At 38.6% G+C, this 22785-nt stretch overlaps 1 protein-coding gene across 2 annotated transcripts in view; it reads right to left on the bottom strand.

Moving 5' to 3' along the window:
• Nucleotides 1–22785, bottom strand: part of ankrd44 (ankyrin repeat domain 44) — a 50057-nt gene that overhangs the window by 7188 nt on the left and 20084 nt on the right. For both annotated transcript variants that reach the window (XM_036577524.1, XM_036577604.1), the window contains exons 7-21: nt 21318–21460; nt 19670–19882; nt 18824–18902; nt 17617–17731; nt 17419–17501; nt 13471–13534; nt 12277–12345; nt 10944–11084; nt 8948–9013; nt 6905–7016; nt 4510–4581; nt 3007–3208; nt 2814–2901; nt 1639–1756; nt 1128–1347 (exon numbers count right to left, since the gene is read on the bottom strand). In XM_036577524.1, the coding sequence (XP_036433417.1) occupies nt 1128–1347; nt 1639–1756; nt 2814–2901; nt 3007–3208; nt 4510–4581; nt 6905–7016; nt 8948–9013; nt 10944–11084; nt 12277–12345; nt 13471–13534; nt 17419–17501; nt 17617–17731; nt 18824–18902; nt 19670–19882; nt 21318–21460 (1785 nt within the window). The remainder of the gene's footprint in view (nt 1–1127; nt 1348–1638; nt 1757–2813; nt 2902–3006; nt 3209–4509; nt 4582–6904; nt 7017–8947; nt 9014–10943; nt 11085–12276; nt 12346–13470; nt 13535–17418; nt 17502–17616; nt 17732–18823; nt 18903–19669; nt 19883–21317; nt 21461–22785) is intronic.

Genomic DNA, 22785 nt, shown 5'->3' with positions numbered 1-22785 from the left:
TTATTCTCCAGAAACAAACTAACAGTGACTGAGAGAGGGAAGATGAAAATGAGCATGGAGTTTTGGTGTGTCTGGTCAGGTCTCAAGATTCTACTACTGGAGAGGTTCTCTGGGCCTGCCCATGAAAATGAGCACTAGTCCTGGACAGCACTAAGGAGGGTCTGTAATGTTAGAGAATCTTCAGTGCTGGCGTTACATGGTGACTTCAGTGGGTTGAACCTTACATGAAACATGGTGAATTAACTATCCAGCCCACTAACAATAATGTGATAGCTGTTTGAAAGACTGCTTTGTTAACCTGCTCTTAGCACAGTCTACATACAGTGGTCCCAAATGTATTTGGACATTTGTGCTATACTTAAAATGTACTAAGTTTGTTGTGTTAGATTCTAAAACTTTCAAAAGGCGGCTGGTTCAGATTGTCATCAGTTGAGCTATTTCTTTGCTCACTTCTCTTTTGCACGTCTGTGCTTTATGGTACTCATAGTGCAGTCTGGCTGGAATTCACCTCCAGGCTTTCTCCACACTAAGAGTCTACCAGCAGTTGTGCTTAAAGTGTTTTTCTTTAAAACAAATATAATTTTGTTAAACATTTTCTAAAGTTTCCTAAAGAACTTCATTAAAGTTTTCCAGTGGTTAAAGTGTCCACATAGTTTTTGGGGGCCACTGCCTATCGACATCCTCAGATTTTACAGAGAGCTGTCCCAAAGGATGACAATTATTACAGAAGAGATATAGATGCAAATTTATATGACCAGAACTTTGTTCCTGACCAGTGAAAAACTGAATGTGTTGAATGTGACTCACTATTTTTGCATAGAACAGTCAAACTTTCAAGCTTCATGCAACTCACAACACTTTGTGTTTGTTTCTTTTTAGTTGAACTTGCTAAAACGTATATTTCAAAAGTCGTCTGTACAGAGCTTTGTTAAATAAAATGGGACTGTTCTGGGTGTGTCACTGCTCTTGGAACATGATGTTACAGTACGTGTATTGTTATAAAGTAAGTATTGCTGTTCATTTACTAATTAACGTAGTTGTACAATATAGAACATACATTTCATGGACAGGAGAGTTGAATCTACTATGATGCTACTTGATGCTTGCGTGCGGATAAGAAGACTGACCGTTGTAGCAGGCCCAGTGTAGGGGTGTGTATCCTTGGTGGTCTCGTAGCGGCGGTGTGGGTGGCTCAGCACAGGCTATGCTCAGCAGTTCGCTCAGCCAGGACGCGTGGCCCTTCGCGGCAGCAAGGTGCAGAGCCGTGCGGCCCCTGGAGTCTCCCAACAACACTGAGGCTTCCTGTTCCAGCAAACACTGCACACACTCCTCCTGCCCACACAGCAGCTGAGAGAGAGAGGGAAAGTGAAAGAAACAGAGAGAGAGAGAGAGAGAGAGAGAGAGAGAGAGAGAGAGAGAGAGAGAGAGAGAGAGAGAGACAGAAAAACAAAGACAATTTACCACCTTAGGCGAGGCACCATAAAACCGCTTGGCGGCTGTATCAAAATAGAAATGTTGTGAATATTGTCTGCAGACATAAGACTCCTCCACGTGGGCCGTCTTCTGAGTCACTCTGTGTGAGTGTGTGTATAAGTGCGTTGGGGGGATGCACACAAAAATAGTACTCATTGGACCCACCCCTAAGTGAAGTGCAGTCAGTCCCTGATGGTCAGCTGTGTCCACACTGGCTTCTCGCTCCAACAGCAAAGACACAGCATCTACATGACCCCCGACCACTGCCAGCATTAGGGGGGTCCTCATTAAAACACACAAAGTATTTCTCAATTTCATGCTTACACAGGATAAATGAAATGAAATATATTGAAATATAATAACATAAATATAATATAATAATAGTAATAATAATAATAATAATAATAATAATAACAAGAAGAAGACCTGGTGGCCATTTTAACTATTTTTACTACTGAAATATCTGTATTTTTTAACAAACGGCATCTGAATATCCCAATGACAATATCATACACTGTTACGAATAAAAAACAAAACAGTGAAGGTTTAAAATGTGTTATTGTGTGCAGCCAACATAACAGATGATCTGGTTGATTCAATGATTCAGGGGAAGAGCGGGGCTGGTTTTTAAAAAACTAGCAGTGAATAAAAGCTGAGCATCTTAGCTAAACACAACATTTGAAAATACTTCCTGGAATTAGTGAATTCATGGCTAAATTCCTGTTGTGCATTTGTGCCAACCAGCCCCAACATGGAATGTGTCAAGGGGAGAGTTTGCATAACTTTAAAAAGCTATAGATTCAAGGAATAACAAGCAGCAAACAACAATAATCTGAGCTTTCAATTAATAACAACCCACAAATTAAAACAACTACATAACATTTATAATTAATTAAACATCAGAAATGCTTCATTTATATTATCATTGGCTTGTACTGGAAAACTACGAAACAAAAAATAATAAGAAAAATAAAAGACACTTTACCAAATTAAAACCTTTTTCTTTTATTAGCCTATGTTAAAACATCATTATTAATTCTAAACAACATTCTTCTGTTTAGTGAGTGAAACATTCTCTTTTTGAAATATAAGTTAAAATAATAAAAAATCTTTTGATATCTTTTCATGAAAAAGTCATATTTAATACACAAATCTTTTGAGTTAAAATTTATGTTGTACTATTTTCATATTGAGATAGACTGCCTTATCATCAAATAGTTCACAGTTAAGAAAAACTTGTTACAAATGTAATGTAGTTACTGTGAATTAACAAACCTATTGTTTGCTCCACATGAATTAAATTAAGCATAATAAATTACAGTTAGTGTAAGGTCACTCACTGTCCCTGAGAATCAGCTGCATCCACCAGATCTGCACTGTCAGAGTCTTCCAGTAGGAGGCGCACACACGACGTATGACCATTCATCACTGTGAGATAGAGAGAACCATACACTTAATAGAGAACATCCTCTCTATCGCTGGTGATATTTGGCAAATCATAGCCAAACTGCTCATCACGCGGCGCTGTGTTACCTGCGAGGTGGATGGGGGTGCGTCCACGGGCGGTGTCTCTGCTGCGTGGTGATGCTCCGTGGTTCAGCAGGGTCAGAGCACAGTCAGTGTGGCCCCTGAGGGCGGCCAATGCCAGTGCAGTGCGGCCCACCTCATCCCCCTGATCCACCTCGCAGTGACCCTGCAACAACACCTCCAGAGCCTTTGCATGACCATGATACGCCTGCAACACACACACACACACACACACACACACACACACACACATACACATGAATTCAGACACAGAACATTATACAGTTTACAGCACTTTACAGTACAACTTCAAATGTGGTGTTGTCATGATTGTAGCTAGCCATGCTTAAAAGGGAATTCCAATGATTCTTAGAGTGTTTAATGCCTCTAAAAGCTCCCTCACAGAAAGTTATTACATGCAATGGTTAGTTTTTAGACAAGGTTCTGTTCTAAAACATATTAATTAAAATACATTCATGATGGAGAAATACACGCAAGGCAAAAACGTATTTCTTCAGATTCATCTTTACCATTATCAACATTACATATAACACTCAGTAGGTTCATTGGTCATTTTAGAAATTAAAAAAAGGCTGTTTACACTATGGACATTGCAACCTCTGGTTCCTATCACCTCCACTGTGAATTAATCACCAAACGTCTGTAAAACCTCGTTCACTTCTCAATGACAATATGAAAAGTGATCATCTTTTATTATAATTATGTTTAATAATTTTTTCATGCGGGAAAACTCGCTTCTTCAAGCCCAGCACACGAAAGCACTTGTTGGGCTTCTAATACTGTGTTCCCACTAATCTAATTATGCAACGCAGGTTATGTGTACGTGTGGTAATTTGACCTGCTCTGTCATCACAGCTCTTAACAATGGGAAACTCATATTTCGATAACAGTAAAAATATGCCTGTTTCTGAGTGAAACAAGTATGAGGTAGGCCTCTGAGCTAGCTCTTTTTTTTGATACTTGGTAATAGGTGGGGGTGGTGGCAGGTAGAGATGAAAATTGATTTAATTGGTTAATATTATTTTTCTTCACCCAATGGTGCACAGTGACGTAAAACGATAGTTTCAGAGACAGTCAAAGTCATTAAATTTTAATGGAATATTACAGAAAAACTAAAAATGTCATAAAAAATGATTTCATATAATGAATCATACCTTACAGCATTAAAAAGGGTTAGGGTTACCAATAACATATACTGCAACACTGAAAGCTTGGAAAGTTTTGCTAGTCATGTAGTTCAAAGTTCTTTTGATACTGTTCATGATTTCATGTTATGCAGCTTTATGATGTGCTATTTCTATCAGTCGAGTGTGAGCATTTAGATAGAGGTACAGGTTCTAGTGAAGACCACCTGACATCACATCGTGTTCTTTGGGATTAACATGTAATTGGCTTTGGCTTAGGCATGAGCTGATGACGTAGGAAGCAATAAGGATTTCTATCAATGTGTGATATGAGTTGTGTTACTGTGAGCCTGGCATGACTCACGGCTAGATGCAGCGGACTCCGAGTGCTGGAACTCTCCGTCTCATCCTGATGGTTGTCTTCTCTTTCCAAGAGCTTCAACAACAACAAAAAAAACTCTCAATGAATCAATGCCCAGTGAATGCAAATGCAAAGTAGATCTTGAAAATACAGACTAGTTCTTAGAAATGACCAGCAGAGGGAGCAGTTTAACATGACACTATAAAGCACTAAAAAGAGACATTTCAGACATGTACATCAGCAAAGTTCGTGACAAGGTGATTAAGGTTGTCATTATTGGTTATATTGGTGATCAAATAATCAATTGCCTTGGTGATTAATATTTTTTAACCCTTTAGACCCAAATATAATTTCTAGAACACTCTTGTGGATTCCTTTATAGTAAAACCAAAGGGAAAAACAAATATAAGTTAATTTAATTTTAAAGCCGAGTGCCACCTCTTTAACATGATAACAAAACCAAGGGATAGAAATCAACACAAAGCCATCAACCCAGAACAGAAATTGTAATTGTCTTTTTGAAAATACCTAATAAAAATGATCATTACTAGAAAATAAAGAACAGAGATATGAAACGAACCTACCACTACCACTAACAATCAACATCATACAAATCATGATACACGATTATATAAGATACAAGATATATGATACATACAAAAAATGTCGTACCTATGTAACTAAAGGTTCCACACTAAGAACTGAAGCCCCAGTTACAATTGCACAAGCCTCTCCATTTATTGAAAGACTTAGTCAAGAGAAATTTATAGATTTAGATAAAGGGAAATACAAGTTAATTTGTTTGGCTCTGACTTCGGTCAGTGTTACTGAGGGACTGAGACTGGAAAATGGAAAACACAGAAATAAACGCATAGCTAGCCAATTTAGCTGATTCATATAGGATGCAGTATGTCTACCATATCATAGCTGTTATCCATGTCAGCAAAATCCCATCAGACCCAATATCTAATAAACAGCGTATCTGAACACTCTTGGGTTCCCAACCTTTTGCATATCATGCCCCACACAACACGCCACAAATTTTTTGCGGCCCACAAGAAGTTTTAACCAGCCCAAATGTTTCAAATTCAAGCAAATATAACTAAAGTATCAATGTAGCCTTCTGTATTTTATTTAACTGTATAATCATGCAGTCATTTATCTATGATGGATGAATTTCATTCAACCCAAATGCAAAACCTTTTGCGTCAATTTGCACTGAAAATGTAAACATATATAGCTAGTTGTCAGTTACACTGCTCATGCTTTTTGATAGACCAATTAATGACCTCGAGTTAAATATTTAGGCACTTTTGATGTTTTATTTTTGCAAATAATTATCACACCATTAATATAATGTATTAAAAGTACTGATTTGGTTGAATGTCTGTATATTGTTAAGCTTTGTGGTTTTAAAAATAAATTAATTAATTTAAAAAAAGACTGCAAACAGCTGACTAGCAGCATGCACACCTCTAAAGGGTTGGCCGTGATGGCTAACGCCCTCCTGAAATTTGACTGGCTACCCCAAAATTTCAGTTGGGTCACTGGCTTCCACCTTGCTTTGACGTGGGTGTTTGCGCCTTTAAGAGGAGAGTTGTTTGCTCCATTCACTCATTAATCCCCACCTACAACACCCCCCCTAGCACATTCTCATTCTGAGCAACATTCTGCCCACTACTCCAGCACTCTGCCCCTTTCTTGCACTTTCTCTTAGTGAGTAGGTTCGGCGAATAGTGGAACTGACATCGCCTACACACCCTCCAACGGCTCCTTGAAAGCACCCTAGACTCCCATCCCTAACCCCATTGTACATTCATACTGTCACCTTGCTACTCTCTGCTACCTCTAATGAAATTCTCTAGAATCACCACTGCCCAGCAGTACCACCATAGCACACTGGGAGTCAAAGCCCACAGGTTGAAACCCACCGCTGTATGTAAAGCGTCTTAAGTGCTAGTAGCTCCCCCTTGTGGAGAATGTTCAGACTGCTGAGCACAGCTTCAAGACTCATTTATGCTCAGCGTTAAATACAGATACAGAAGGACCCTTCGGCCTGTACTCTGCGTTCTTTCATGGTATTTGTGCAGGTTCTCTGAAAGCTTCCGGATACAGATGAAACAGCACAGTACCAATGGAAGCCAAGGGGGCAGTGTAGCCAATAGCTCATGCAAAATATGTGGCCATTGACATCATTTGGAACGGATGTGTTCTTTTTCGTACGTAAAGAGTATAAATGAGCAAAATGAACAAATGTTTAGAATTATAAAGACAATTAATCGAGAATGTAAATTTAATTGAAATAGTTTAATTTTTCAATCAAGTTGTCATGACGTTTGATGTATGTGTGTGTGTGTGTGTGTGTGTGTGTGTGTGTGTGTGTGTGTGTGTGTCTCACCAGCTCCAGGCAGTGTCTGTGGCCATAGGCAGCAGCGTAGTGAACAGAACTGTAACCCTGCTTATCCTTCAGTGCGGCAGTGGCTCCACTCGTCAGGAGGAACTCTAGGCACCTGCATGCGCACACACACACACACACACACACTCAGTCAATGACTGCCTGAAGTCTGGAACCCATGGACATTACCAAATGCTGAGTTTCCTCACTTGAGATGCTTCGCCGAGTCTTTACTGCAGCTGCCTTCAGTCGCTGCTTGTTTGTGGGACGTTCTGCCTACAGTTTTGTCTTCAGTAAGTCAAAATCAGGCTCAATTGGGTTGATTTCAGGCAACTGAATCAGCCATTTAAGAACTATTTATTTGCTTTAAGAAGGTCTTGGGTTGCTTTCGCAGTATGTTTTGGGTCATTATCCATCTGCACTGTGAAGCGTTGTCCTATCAGTTTTTCAGCATTTGACTGAATCTAAGCAGAAAGTATAGCTATATACACTTTCATCCTGCTGCTTCTATGAGCAGTCACATCATCAACAAACACCAGTGACCCAGTTCCACTGGCAGCCATATATGCTTATGCTGTAATACTGCCTCCACCATGTTTCACAGATAATGTGGTATGGTTTGGATCATGAGCTTCTCCATATCCTTCTCCATATTCTTCTCTTTTCATCATTCTGGTACAAGTTAATCTTGGATTCATTTGTAAAAAAATCTTGTTGGGATTGTGCAGGCTTATTAGATGTTTTCGAGCAACGCCTAGTTCCGATGAACAGCTAGCAAATGCATATTCACCACTTGGAGTCAACTCTAGACCTTTTATCTCCTTGATTTGCCATGAAATAATGAGGGAAAAGGTCACAACTGGCCGTAAAACTGCTTATCAGCCAATTGTTCAATTACTTTTGAGCCTATGAAAATGGAGGGACTATGTAAAAAATGGCAGTAATATCTAAACGCAATATTTTTGTTGCATTAGAGTTGAATTAAAGCTGAAAGTCTACACTTCAGCTTTAATTAAACTCTAATCCAATGTACAGAAGCAAAATTAAAAAAATTGTGTCACTTTCCAAATACTTATGGACCTGACCGTAAGTCATACAGCAGGGGAAGTGTGAGTGCAAAAGAGGAACAAAGACATCAGATGCGGCCCTGACGTGAGAGCAGGATGAAGAGCAATAGGAAGGTTCCAATATGCAAACAATAATAACAGATAGTCTCTGGGGTTCACCACTTATTCAAATAAAGCCCTTTAACAGATCAAGAGTAACATGATTGTGTGCATGCGCGCGAGTACAATGTGGCAAGTGTTTGTCATTTTGCAAAGCAGTCTATAAAGTGTGCACACATACACACAAGTACAGGCATGTTTTTAGACAATTTTAGAATGTGGGATCATATACACATTTATGTCTATTATGTGTACAGTACGTAAACACCTATATGTGGTAATTCCTCATAATTCCTCATATATATATATATGTATGTCTTAATCTTATTGGTGTGCTTGGGTTCATTATCTTGCTGTAGATTTAATTTCTCCCCAGTTTAAACATTTTCCAAAAGGTATTGTATGATATATAAATATATGTTTGTACTTAATGGCCATTTTGACTGGAAATTAAAATAAACAAGACGGTGTGCTCTGACTTTTGCACAGTGCTGTTTTTTAAGGATAAACCTAGCCCTAACCTTAATCTCAGAAACAAACAGAAACAATATTTTCCTTTCATTTATAATGGAATAGCTATAATGGAAAAAATTACTTTACAAAATTTACAAATAAAACCAGGACAGTTTTGTTAGTCCTCACAATGTACAGTCACAGTTTTTCCTACAAAGTCAGGACGATTCTGCGCCTGAAAACAGGCACACGCATACACACACATATACACACACACACATACACACACACTCCAGTAGAAAGACTTTGCTGCAACATTAGCGCACATGCTCTCCCAAGCAAAGTTAAAAAGCAAAGCATCATCAGTTAAAAGGACAGAAAGCAGAGATGCCTGAAGGCCACAATCCATCCAGCTCGGTGCACTTACAAAGCTGCCTCCTTCTCCTTCTCCGCTTGCACTCCAGGACTCTCTGGCTCCAGGGCTACACGTCGCCTTTACAAACACACACACACACAGATAGAGTTTTTAAGATTTTAACTTGTTGTAGGACTTGCTGACCCAAATCCTGTAACTATTCAGGGGACAAGGAATCATGTCCAAATTACCACAGAGCAGCACTGGCCATCCAGGCTTGTCCAGCCCAATACTGCTTAGGTTCCCAAAAGCATGGCAGCACAAAGATGATTCTCAAATGGCAGAGCGAGCATTACATGAACACTCTCTCTACCAGTTAAAATGATCATAACATTAAGATGCTTTTGGGAAACCGGGCCCTAATTAGTCTATTTATTTCCACACTTCAGTGTGAGGTGGTAAGAACTGTAGCTACTGTCTGACGTCAGATCTGTGTCTGGGCACTCTCTACTAGGGACTTAAAATAGCCTGAGGTTGCCATGGTGACAGGTCTAGTACTGTAGTCCTGTAGTGATGTGCAGGTCCCTGAAGATGAAGGCCACAGCTGCTGATGAGGATGGTGGTACTGGCCCTAATTACTACTAGCTCATTTATTCTAATCTGTAGTTATGTATTAGTTAAGTATTCTAAACTCTCATTTGAAAATGTCTGGTTCCTACAGATTTGACTGGTATTTCTGCTTTGGTTTAATGAAGGGAAGTTAGACACCTACAGACATTGCTCAAGTACTCCAAAAGCTTTGTTATGGAAACCAGCTTTGGGAAACTGGGGTGTCTTTGATTCTCAGGGTGAATTTGAAAAGTTCTCATCAACTGATGCAGTCGGAAAAGTTTCCACATTGAATTGGTCACTGAACTATTTCCTAATGTCTGAGATATTATTTTATGATAGTTTTCAAATAAGATTTTGGGCTAAATGTTTTTTTCCCTAAATGCATTAATTGTGGAAAGGTACATGCAGAGCGTTGCGAGGCAAAATAGTCCTTTTTATCACTCTTCATTTTACCATTATCAATATTATATATAAAAACCAGCACTGGTGGGTTTTGGCCATTTAAGGGGTTAAAAATTGGGGTTCTGTCTTCACATGGTATTAGAGAATATATTGGCTGGTGAGAACACTGGTACTTATGACTCTGTCAGCTGTTCAAGCAGTGCTGAATGATTTGGAGAAAATACATAATTGCGATTTCTGCTGATTAATATTGCAACTGAGATTTAAAAGCGATTAAGCTCCAGGCTTGTCAAGAAGTCCAATACATCAATTTTTTCGGACTTGAGACTTAAACTAAAGGTCAGTTTTCAGTGTCATGCATGGGAGCGGGAAATTAACTTGCCCAGTGCTGGCAAGAGCGGGACAACACGTGTAGAGAAATCCTGCCAATTAATGAATAGCCTAAATAAAATAATAATCAGTAATATATTAAAAAATATCTAAAAGCAAGATACTAAAAACAAATAATTTCATTCTAAACAGTAGTAAAGCAACTAATCACAACAACAACTCATAAATTGCATTTTTGTAGGCTATAGAGATGGTGGAGCCTTCTGTCTGAAGGCCACAGCTGTGGAAAGTGTTCCTAATAAAGGCGAATACACGACACAAGTGTTCCTAATAAAGGCGAATAAAGTCTGACATGGGGTAGTCGTTTTAATTCATGACTAACACAAATGAAAACCAGTTGTTTGGCTCTGCAAGCAATAGTGGGACAAAAGTTTAGGTTGTGACCTGGAGTGGGATAAACAGTGCAGATTTTCTGCAGGAGAGGGATCAAATCCTGCAGGTGCAGCCGGGCGCAGGACTAAAAATCGTTCCCGCATAGACCTCTAGCTTGAACGCTGAATGTAGTGTGCCCGATTTTAAATTTAAAATTGATTAATCATTCCATTCTACGTGTGAGTGCAATTTCCTCGAGACAAATTTGGAAAGTTTATGCGTTAACAAGGATCATCGGGATGCACCAATACATGCACATTAAAGTCCTGCAGAAGAAAAACATGTTCAGTACCTCCTGTCCAGATCAGAGGCAGCAGCATAGTGCAGGGCAGAGCGCCCCCACTGGTCAGTGGCATTAATGCAGGTACCGCAGGACACCAGAGTCTCCAGGCACTGAAAATGACGACTGGCAGCCGCATAGTGAAGAGGAGTCCTGTGATCACACACACACACAGTAAATGGATTAGACAAAACAAAAGGTGCGTGACTCGTATGTTCTGAGGGTGCAGTGAGGTGAACTGAAAGGTTGACATGCACAATGAAACGTCAGAACACACACATACGTCCCCACATAGAGGGGATGACAGAAATAGCACACACTGGAGCCCTAATTCTGCTCTCCACCGGAGGTGAATGTACTGGTTCAGTCAGAGATAAATCTCAAATACAGCTCCTCTCCAAGCGTCACAACTCAACAGTGCTGACCAATTCTGTTCAGAAGCTTAGAATCACTTGCCAAATTAATTCATTCATTCATTTATCATCTGACCCGCTTATCCTCCTGGATCATGGGAGGTGGAGCCTATCCCAGCGCTCACTGGGCGGAAGGCAAGAAAACACCCCGGGCAGGTCACGAGTCCATCAAAGGACAGACACACAAACATACACATTCACACACACTCTCAAGTAGGTGTCTTAAGTGTATTTTATTTTATATTAAATCGAAGGGTGTTCATTTACATATTACAACCTAGAAACAAAAAGGTATTTAAAAAAAAAAAAGTTGAAACAACAAGAAATTATTAAATAATAAATAACATACTGTTATTATCTATTTATGGTCATTCTTGTCAAGTTATCATCACTTTTAAACCTAATTTATTACAGCTTGCAACAAATTTGAAACCTATGAAGCTGCAGAATATTAGCACCATAAAATACTCATTTGAAAACATTCATCTGCAAAAAATTGGTTTTATGTTAGTGTTGGATGCTACTGATACAATTTAATATCATTATATTTTCTAGTATATCACAGTACCACATTCTTTGATGATATTTAGGTTATTGTTAAGATATTTAAGATATTTAAGTATTACTCTGTGCTAAAATAATGTCTTACAAACTTGACAAACTTTCTTTTGATTGGACTGTTTTGCTCTGTTCTACTTTTCTTAAAAAGACATCAAAGGAGACTTTACATTCAGAACCAGACATCTGCAATGTTATCAACGCCACTAAAAGTAAAAAACAATAACTTCATGTGACACCGATATCAGTGTATTGGTTTACACAAAATATTGTCCAGAACTACTCACCAAATACAGTGATTCTAAACTTTTAGACATTCTGTAAACTCACAACCTGCTAAACATGGGAAAACTGATGGTGACGTAAATGCATACCTCCCATGTTTGTCCGTTCGGTTGTGGTCGGCTCCACTGCTGAGCAGCAGCTTCACACACTCCACATTACTGATAAAGAAAAGAACAAAACACACAAGAGGAAAATCAATAATACACTGACAGTAGCCTCTTCAGTGCTGGTTCAGGCAAAGAACCTGCATGATTCAGGCAGACAAGCGAAAAGAATGTAGATACAGAGTCACACAGGAACGCAGAAAGACACACTTTACTGTCAGATTGGAGTATCATAAATAATACTAATCTTTTATTTGCAAACACAAATACGTATCAAAAGTGTTAAGCTAACTCGCACTATGACACTTGATGGCTAGCTAGTTTATACCTGTCTATGAAAATGGTAGACTAATGGTAAGTCGCCTTTTTGTTGGGTTGAGTTGTGAAAATTTTTGCATCTTCAATCTTCAAACAATTATCCTTAAAATCTCAGGCTTTTTACACACTAAGGTTTATTATTTAGTAACCACATGGACTACAGTGCAAGCTGGGTAAGTTATTCTTAGAAGTGTGCAGTAAAACCATGGACCCACCAGTGGGCCCTGGCCATTTATGGGGTTAAATGGTGATCACAATTTTTTGGCTTAGAACTGAGATCATGATTCTCATTTATAAATCTTGGACATGAATTTTGTAAGAAGCAATATATATATATTTCTTTAAATCCTTACATTTCAAAATTTAAAATGCACATATCAATATAAACAGCTACTGCAAACATACTGTCCTGTTGGAACAAAATCTTGCATCTCAATTTGTCATTTTCAGAGATTCTGTTGTGACAGCGATGACACAGAGTAACTTAGAAATTGGTCAATAAAGAAAGTATAATTTCAATAAACAAAATAGAAACAAACTCCTGTTTGTAAAACAGAACAGAAGCAAACTGTTTGACCTGCACTCTAACCTACGAATCAACTAATTACAAACAACCTTACATATGTCTACACACACAGAATGTGTGGGTGTGCCTGTGTGTTCACACTAAAGGTCTGCAGAGTTGACGGCATAGTAACCGAGTAATGAATTGAGACTGCGATTTTATTGTGTTTTTATGCAGCCCTATGTGAAAGATCAGATATATCCCGCGGTCACTCGCTTGGACGTAGCAATATGCCAGCACTACTTTCTGTCAGACCCACGTGGTCAGCAGAAACAGTCTGACCCAGACACACTCACCCTCCAGCAGCGGCGGCGTGCAGACAGGTCCGCCCCAGGCTGTCCGGAGTGTCGATCTGGAAGCCTGCACACAGGACCGAGTCGTTACTGAGCGGGCAGATTATGCTATACCTCCGTCCTGAGGGTGGATGGAGGGATGAAGAGGAAGGGCACAGAAGAAAGGAAGCCCCCCAAACAGACAAACACAGCAACACCAGCAGACCCAGCAGAGGAAGAGAAACACAGGGATAGAGGGAAAAGAGAGAGAGAGGACGAGAAGGGCGTTAGTGCAGGATAAACACAGACTCAGAAGGAGGACAGAGACTTAAAGCGATAGTTTGGCGGAAAATCTGACATACACAATTTTCCCCTTACATGTTGGTGTCTGACATTTGCTTCTTAAGGAGCTACAAGGCCAACGTGGCTGAGTAGTAAAACCTTATGTACACAATTTAGCATCATGCAAACTACAATTCATCAAACCCTGTCGAGCCATAAAGTAATCTCAAATAGGCTTGTGATTTCTGGGGTGGGTTTTAGCGGTTCATATCTAAGTTTGGGTGTAGTCTTCATAAGTCCTTGGTTAACATTTGTTAGTTTTAAGCTATTCTTTTAATACATTCATTTAAGAGAATTCCAGCAATTTTTCACCAATCGCTAATTCAACCAGTCAGAATTGTTCACAGAGGTTGTGATAGGAACCAAACATCTGAAGAATTTAATTCCTCTAAAAACTCCCTCAAAAAACATCATTGCATGAAACCTTTACTAATATGCTGCCTGATGTCTGAGACTTTGTTTTATGTTCATTTTGAGAGAAGGTTTTGTCCTAAAACATAATTTTTAAAATCTATTCATGGTGGAGGGGTACATGCAGGGTATAAAACCCATGCAAAAAGGGTTTTATATAGTACTGAAAAAGGGTTCTTTGAAGGTTCTTTCACAACAATAGTGCAAACCTTTGGGGCTATATATATAGTCACTTTAAAAGGATTCTTTCAAAGAACAAGACATCATCATGGAAAAGAACCATCTGGCCATGCAAAAGACCATTTATGGATTCAAATGGTTGATTAAGTGTTCATGGTTCTATTTAGAAAAACTGCCTTTACTAAAAAAACACTTGAAGAACCATCTTTAAAGAGCGAAGAGCTGAAAGATTAATAGTTTTTATATCAAAATCACAATTTCAAAAGACGCAATATTTTTATTATAGCATACATTATCAGCGTAGTCTTAAATTGTAAGTGCAGAAATTTAGCCTAATCGTAACCTAACACGAAGCTGAAGATGATTTAGATCAATCAGAAGCGACCAAACACTCATGTGCTGTGTACAACACAACCAAAACTCTAACTCCATCAAACTACCACTGTCATGGCTTTGACAGTCACCATATTGATCAGAAAAACTGCAATTACACATTTTGCCCAACTTGTTCAGCCCAGCACTAGCAATAATCGAGGAGCTTCGATCTCCGATTATCTTTTATCTATTAGATTTCATGGCTTTGTATGGACCTAAACTAATAATTTTTATTATTTAATGTTTTGTTATATATATATATATATATATATATATATATATATAGCATACAATAGCTGAGTACTCGTGCTGGTCACATTTGGTCATATATATATATATATATATATATATATATATATATATATATATATATATGACCAAATGTGACCAGCACGAGTACTCAGCTATTGTATGCTTGGCAGTGGAATTGACCAAGTCACAAATGATTTGTAACTGTACTGTACAGCACTGCCCAGTAGAAAAGTGTCACATATGACATCATTTTAACTATAAAAATGAACAAAAGTACACTACACAGCTAAAAACAATTGTAGCAGCACTTTTGTCCAGTTTTAAAGATAACAGTCATTGTGTGTCACAAACCACACAAGCAAGTCTATTTGAGATTACTTAACCAGTCAGTTTGTGATGATTTAGGCATGCAGTCTGCACAGCGCTAACTGGTGGCTATAAGTTTCCATCACTTTCTAGTGATGTAGCCTCATAGCTTCGCTGCAAAACTAAAGTAAACTTCAGATACCAAATATGTTTTGGCTACATTTGCGGTACGGAGGAAAATCTAAATTTGACTTCAACAAACTACTGCTTTAAGATGACAAGTAATAAAGCATGCATGACGCAGACGGAGACAGATGAACAAACAACAGAGGGAGTGTGGTTTCCAGCAGTACTTCAAAAGGTCAAAGGGATCCACTCCTACGACTTGAACAGCCACTGCAGCAACTAATCAAAAGCTATCTTCAGGGTTTTAAACTACAAACCATGAATCTAGCGAGCTGAGCTGCTCAAACTGCCGAAACAGAACGGCGAAGGCATGCAGAGCTCAAACGCGTGAGGGAAAAACTCACGCAGTGACACTGAGACTACTGAGCACAAGGCCTCCAGAAAACATCAAACGTCCTGCGGAAGATCATAACTATGCTGTTTCCTAATAATGATGAGCGCAGGCCTGTAGTGGCCTCAGGGCTATGCACATCAGCCCATATGGATCAAAAATCCTCAGTGGGGGAGCAGAGATGAGTCAGGTTTTATTGATGCCAATTGATGATTTGTGTGATGAATGACTACAAGGATATTTTAAAAAAAATGAGGAACTGAGCTCCATACATGTAATAAAGCACTTTGTGCTAGATCTAGACAATAAAATGTTATCGATAATTATCAAAATCAAACTTTTTCTCAATATCAATGATGCATTTTTGAGGTATCTGGTGATCTTTTTTACTCAATCTGGTATTAGCAGAAAAGGCTTGAATTTTAAACAACTGCTACTTTACTTTACTCCAGCTGGCCTTTTGTACTCATTAAACCGAACAGAGAAAAGAAGTCTGGCCATTCACTCACAACAGCAAAAAGCAGCGTGACAGTTGGAAGAGTTAGCTAGCTACATACTTTGAGTGCTGAAATTATGCAGAAGAAAGTTTTTGAAGCTGCCGCTCACTGAAGGAAAACAGCTAGTAACAGTGCAATGTCTTCAAATATATTTCAGAGGTATAACAGTTCTGTTCATGAGTTTGGAATCACCATTAACATTTTTGGAATCACTGTTTTCAATACTGAAATGATTCTATTATGATACTACAAATATTAAATTAGGTTTCAATATTTTGTAGGAAGCTGTAAAAAATTAGATGTGCCCAGAATAATTAACAGAGCTGCAGATGATTCTATAATGAATAAGTAAGTTGTATATTCTTAAGAATGAAGTTCTAAAAAAATTAATAACGAGAATACAACCAGAATCAAATTTTGAGACAGAAAACTACTACAAATAGTAGGGCAGAAAGATGATTTTTTTTATATTCAAATCACAATTTGAAAGACTGCAATGTTCAAATCACAAGTGCTGCAATTTTAATATAGTCTGCATTATCATCAATGTAGCTTTAGGTTTTGAGTGGTAAAACTTAACCTAATAAGTGAGCTGTGTAAAACTCTGTAGATGAGACAGACCAACCAAAAAACAACCAAACATCCATGTGCTTGGCCAAAAAAAACTGTGATAACATGTTTTGCCCAATTGTACAGCCCTGATAATCAGATTATTTTATAGTGTGTTAAGTTTTTTGCCTCCTCCTGTAAAGCTACCATTTTGGAGACACGTTTTTTTTTTTTATTGCAACATTTCAGTATTTCAGTCTACTCTGTATACATTATTACTGAGTAAAATGACAGCAATTTTTTTATGACGAGTGATTCCAAACATTTGCATGGTAGTGTACTTTTGCTTATGACTGAGCATTAGGAAATGCATTCAATATTTATTAATAATTAGCAGCACTGTATGGCAAGAACATCACTTTATGCCCTCAACTGCAAACAGCTTATTTCTTTTCCAGTGTCAAATGCAATGCAAACCAATTCAAATGCACAGTCTCTATGTCAAAGTGATTTTAAGTCAGGGTAACAATCCTGCAGAGGTACCTGAGGAGAGAAGTTTCCGGCAGCAGTCAGCATGAGCATTCAGAGCAGCCAGATGGAGGGGGAACATTCCATGAACTCCTCTCCTGGAGAGACAAAAAGAGAAAAGAGAGGGGAAGAAAAAAGGGGAAAGTTTTATGAGCATCTAAAACAATATGCAACTAGAATAGTGTACCAAACTTTGACTGTAAAAGGGCATGCCTGGTGCAGTCGGCTCCACTGGTGATTAAGGTGTTGATGAGGAGTTCATGGCCGTAGCGAGCGGCAATGTGTAACGGAGTGTTTCCATCCTTATCCACGCAATCTATCTCTCCACCTGTCATTCCAAACACACACAGACACAAACATTTTATTTACGCTTCACTTTAAATATGCACATAGTGCTGTCACTGCTGATTATAACAGTAATGTCAATTGTCAATTATTCTGACAATTAATCAAGTAAATAGTGTTTTACAAAAATGTTAAACAATTAAAAGGGTCAATAACAAAACCATCATGCATGTGATGTTGTGTGCAATGTCAATGGTTTGGTTGTTCTTGCAATAATTTGATCATTTTTCATATAGTTTTTAGCATGCTTTAGTAGTTTTTGCTGTAGGTTTAATAAATCACATATTTACAACCTATAAATCATTTCTTAAACTAAAGCATTACAACATGAAGTAGCCAAGAAGCAGCTGTTAAGGTAGCTATGCCTTGTCTTTTTTGCTTTTAACAGATGTCACCACAACGTAAAAATCTTTAAAGCCCCTGTTCATGTTTCAGGAGAAGCCAATCCGTGAGTGCACAACTGCTGCACGGCTTTATCTGTTTAACAAGCATCAGTTGGGTGGGAAAAAAAGATCAACCCTGTGCTGCCACAGAATTTTCTAAAGCTAGACAACATATCAGGGCTGATTCAGGACATGAACTAACACTACCAAAGATCTTTTTTTTAACAAGAAAAACTATTGCAAGACAAATATAATTATTTTTGTGCATCTTGAAGCAGTGGGTTTTTTTTTTTTTAGACATTTACATCGTCCAGCTTGATTGACAGTCACGATAAATGGAAACTGCTATCTCAAGCTCACAAACCCTGCAAAGCCTTTTAGTGATTCTAAAATGTTCTACTGGAAAACAAACAAAGTAGTCTTTGAACATACTTCATTAAATTAATACAAAAAAATGCTGTGTGGTAAAAATGGATGTAAATGGGTGTGCCTATCAGGCTCCATTTCTTACTGTAAGAAAAACAAGTAGTAGAATTTAAAATACGCACTCATGCAAATTGGCTACTAATCATTGCTAAAAACTGCTCAGGAAGGAAATTTTTAGGGTTTTCTTTTTGGTAATCATAGCAGAACCACACTAACATTTTGACAGCCACATATCAAACAACTGGCAACTATCCAAAACCCCTCACCGTTCTGGATGAGGGTCTGGGAGCGGGTGAAGCGTCCATGCACCGCTGTCATGTGAAGAGGACTCTTCCCGTCTCGGCTCTGCGAGAGAGAAAAGAATGATCAGTGCAAAATCAATACAGGAAACAAAGGCCGGAGTGTCATTCATGCAAAGCACCACTCTTCCTAATGCTCTTCCAATGCACCCCTAATGCTTTTCCTGTGATTACCTCCACAGCCGAGCTGAAGTCTGTGGAGTGTCTTTCAAGTCTGTTACCCAAAATTGTTACAAATGGATAAACAGAATTTTGGAAACTCTTTATATACATTAATTCATGAAATCTTGTTGGTGCGCGTTCATGCCAGAGCATAAAGCTACAGCTAAATTCACTAGGCATGGTATACACTGCACACTGGTACAGGCATGCATACACTGCACAAGTCTGTCCCAAATGCATGGTTTTAAACCGAGTGCTCAAGGACTCTTGGCCTAGTCAAGTGCATGTTGCTGATGTCAACAAAGTGTAGACTTGAAGGAGGACCACAGGGTTAGAGTGCCAGCGAGTGAGTGAGTGAGTGAGTGAGTGAGTGAGTGAGTGAGTGAGTGAGTTACAAGCCAGGTCCAAGTGGTGCTTTGCATCAAAAATGTACATCAAGATGCAGAGGTCAGACCTACCAATATACTCTATCCTTTTTTCCCACCCCACTTTCCTTTCTTATACTTTGTTACATTTATTTCTGTGTTATTTGAATATCCAAAATATTTCATTGTATCATATTATGTTCACTTCTACTTATCACATTTAAATTCAACAGGAAACTCTGGGGAAAAAACAAAACAAAACAGAACAAGCCTGTTTCGGGCTCACCTGCACATTGACATCAGCTCCATTGTTGACCAGGAACTCCAGGCAGAGGGCTCCATGTGTGGATGCAGCAGCAAAATGGAGAGGAGTGAAGCCTTTGTTGTTGGGCTGACTCACGTTGGCCCCATAGTCAATCAGTTCACTGACCACCGCGTCCTGACCGTTAAAACAGGCCACGTGCAGGGCTGTGTTTCCAAACGCATTAGCCTCATCAATCTGTGGGATTTAAAGAAGGACATGGATGACTGAAATATGGAAATACTATCTGTGTATCTGTTTACTGAGGGTGATAAAAGACTACAATGTTCCTTCAGATACTTAAGGCTTGATGAGCCTTTTAAAGTGGACTTTTTTAAATCTCTGCATAATTAACTTGTTAAGATGTACACAAAGCCATTCAGAGCAGTTTGATGTGAAACGCTCCAATCTAGAGAAACTTACTAAACCAGAATTGTTCATGGTGGAGGTGACAGGAACCAGATGCCTCTAAAAGCTCCCTTACAGAAAGTTTTTACATAGAATGGTTAAGAATACACCACCTAATGGCTGAGACATTGTTTTATGATAGTTATGGGACCAGTTTTTGGCCTAAATTATTTTTTTTTAATCCTTTCATGGCAGAGAAATACAAGCATGGTGTTGTGAGGCAAAATATTTCCCAAAGATGTATTTTTTTCAGATTTACCACTATTTCACCATTATGAATATTACATATGAAAACTCAGTAGACTCATGTAGGTTCACTGGTTGTTTTGGATAGTAAATAAAATGGCTATTTTTGTGTTGTAGACACAATGCCTGATTCTTATCACCACTGTAAAGAAAATTTGAGTTTATTATTTATCTTCTTATTATTAACCCCACTCATTGTTTTAACATCATGAACACATTTTCCTAGTTTGACCCTTTAAGCCATCTATAGTAGTCCAGCTGCAGCGTGCTATAAATTGCTATCATACAATCAGAGACTGTATCTCTCTCATTTGCATACAGTTTTTAAGTGGCTTTTAAAGCAATTATTTTGTCACCTTGGGCAGTCAGTGCTGAACAGTGATCATCTGAGACCAACAAGCAGCAAGCTAACAAAAGCAATAACAAAGTGGAAAGCTACAGTTCCCTTGTAAAAAAATCCATAAGCTGTATGAATGAGAGTGAGAAGATACATCTGAGGAGGAGTTGGAACATTTTACTCTATATATGATATATATACACTTTTTGGTTGGAACATACCACCACTGCTGTTCTCAACTAGACGTTGGTGATGAAAACTGAAACCTTTGTTCACTTTATGGAAATCAACGTTCAGTTCATGTGAATTCTGCGTTAACATAGGATAATGCTGGATTACTGAAATTATAAATGCATATTTTTGTCCAGTCACATAACAAAAGGCACTGCTTTTTTAAAAAAAAAAATCCTTCTTTAGGGTAAAATTTGAACAAATAAAACAAATGCTTTTCCCATTTAATACCCTTGCTTCCATACCTTTGGCCTGTAGCATGTGTCCACTTAGATCCCAATGTGCAAAGATAATTCAAAGTGAACATGTAAATGTGCACTGGTGAATGTAAGACGACCCACAGCTGTAGAAATTTTCAACGAAAATTGAGGATACTTATGTAAACATGTACATAAGTATGTGTGTAAATACCTCCACAGACAGGTTGAGCAGGTGTTTGACCACACTGATCTGTCCATTGGAGGCGGCAGCATGGAGAGGTGTGTATCCTCGCTTGTCCTTACAGCTGACTTCTGCCCCCTGGTCCACCAGCAGGCACACCACGTCTAAGTGACCTGCAGATAGAACACACTTCAGTCTACAAATACACCCTTTTGTACTGTCATGATGGAACAAGAGAAGGCCGTCCCCAAACTGTTGTCACAAAGTTGGAAGCATATAATTGTCTAAAATGTCTTTGTATGCTGTAGCATAATCATTATCCTTCACTGGAACTAAGGAGCCGAACTTTACTGTTGGCCCTATGCATCCCAGTAGGTAATGCATACAACTGTAAAGGACGGTATTACGGGGTGCCTGAGCTAGCTGAGCATTTTTGCATGATGGTGGGCGGGTAGTGGGAGGTTGAGGTAAAACATAATATTGGTGGTTAATCAGTGGTAAAACATAATATTGGAGACCACTGGTGTACGGTGATATAATCAAAAGTCAGAGGACGTTTCTGAGCACATTTTGATTTGACTGTAGACGATTTGAGTTGGTTAAGACTAAATTTGATGCAGGTGACGTCAGATCTGCCAATGTTCCAATATCCCAGCCAAAACTCTGAGTAAGTAGTTATTTAAGCTTTTCTAAATTTGTTTACATTGCTTTTTATGAAGGTTTACTACATTGTTTTTTGTAGTGTAGATAGATGCTGCATCCTATTTGCATTATCCACCTGTTGTCCTACTATAAGCAATTAACTTAATTTACGAGAGAGTGATAACTGGTAGTCCACCTTAATTGTAGGAATAAAACAATACATTAGCTGCTCCCCAATATCAAGGCTCACAGTGTTTCCCTGCAACAGTACTGTACTGTCGTGGTGCACAATAAGATACATAAGAAATTTCTCTACTGTGTCCACAAATTCGACCATGCTGACTCGTGACGGAAGCTTGGGTCACCTCAGTTTCAGGAGCATAGTCCAGCAGTTAGTTAGCTAGCTATAGGTTATGAATATAATGTTAGCGCTGAGTGTTAAAATATCAGACACACTGTGTCTGTGATCTACCCATCATAACATGAAGGTTCTCGAACATTAGCTGCTAAAAATATATTTATATATAATTAATATATTTAGATCTCTAAAATGATAATTAGACAGTTTATTCTCCATTTTGCACTTTTTTTTCAGAATTCAGAAACCAATCAAGAAGAGTAAAGTGGTAGGAGGATCAAATATGTAGCGCTGAGCCACACCGTTTGCTGGTCTCGCTAATCACTGGCACAAGGTTGTTTACATTATTTGTGTTCTAACACGCTCACACAGCTCTGAAAAGGCAGCAGCTTTGGATTTTTGGAGCATTTATCTGCTATTGTATTAATTTATATATATAGTCCTCAACTATTGCAGTGCTAAATTCTTTTTCCATGGCATCTTTTCTATTAAAACTAA

This window comes from Colossoma macropomum, unplaced genomic scaffold, assembly GCF_904425465.1.
Source record: "Colossoma macropomum unplaced genomic scaffold, Colossoma_macropomum, whole genome shotgun sequence".
Classification (NCBI taxonomy): Eukaryota; Metazoa; Chordata; class Actinopteri; order Characiformes; family Serrasalmidae; genus Colossoma; species Colossoma macropomum.
Note: the sequence above shows the minus strand (reverse complement) of the source record. Positions and strands in the feature narration are given on the sequence as shown.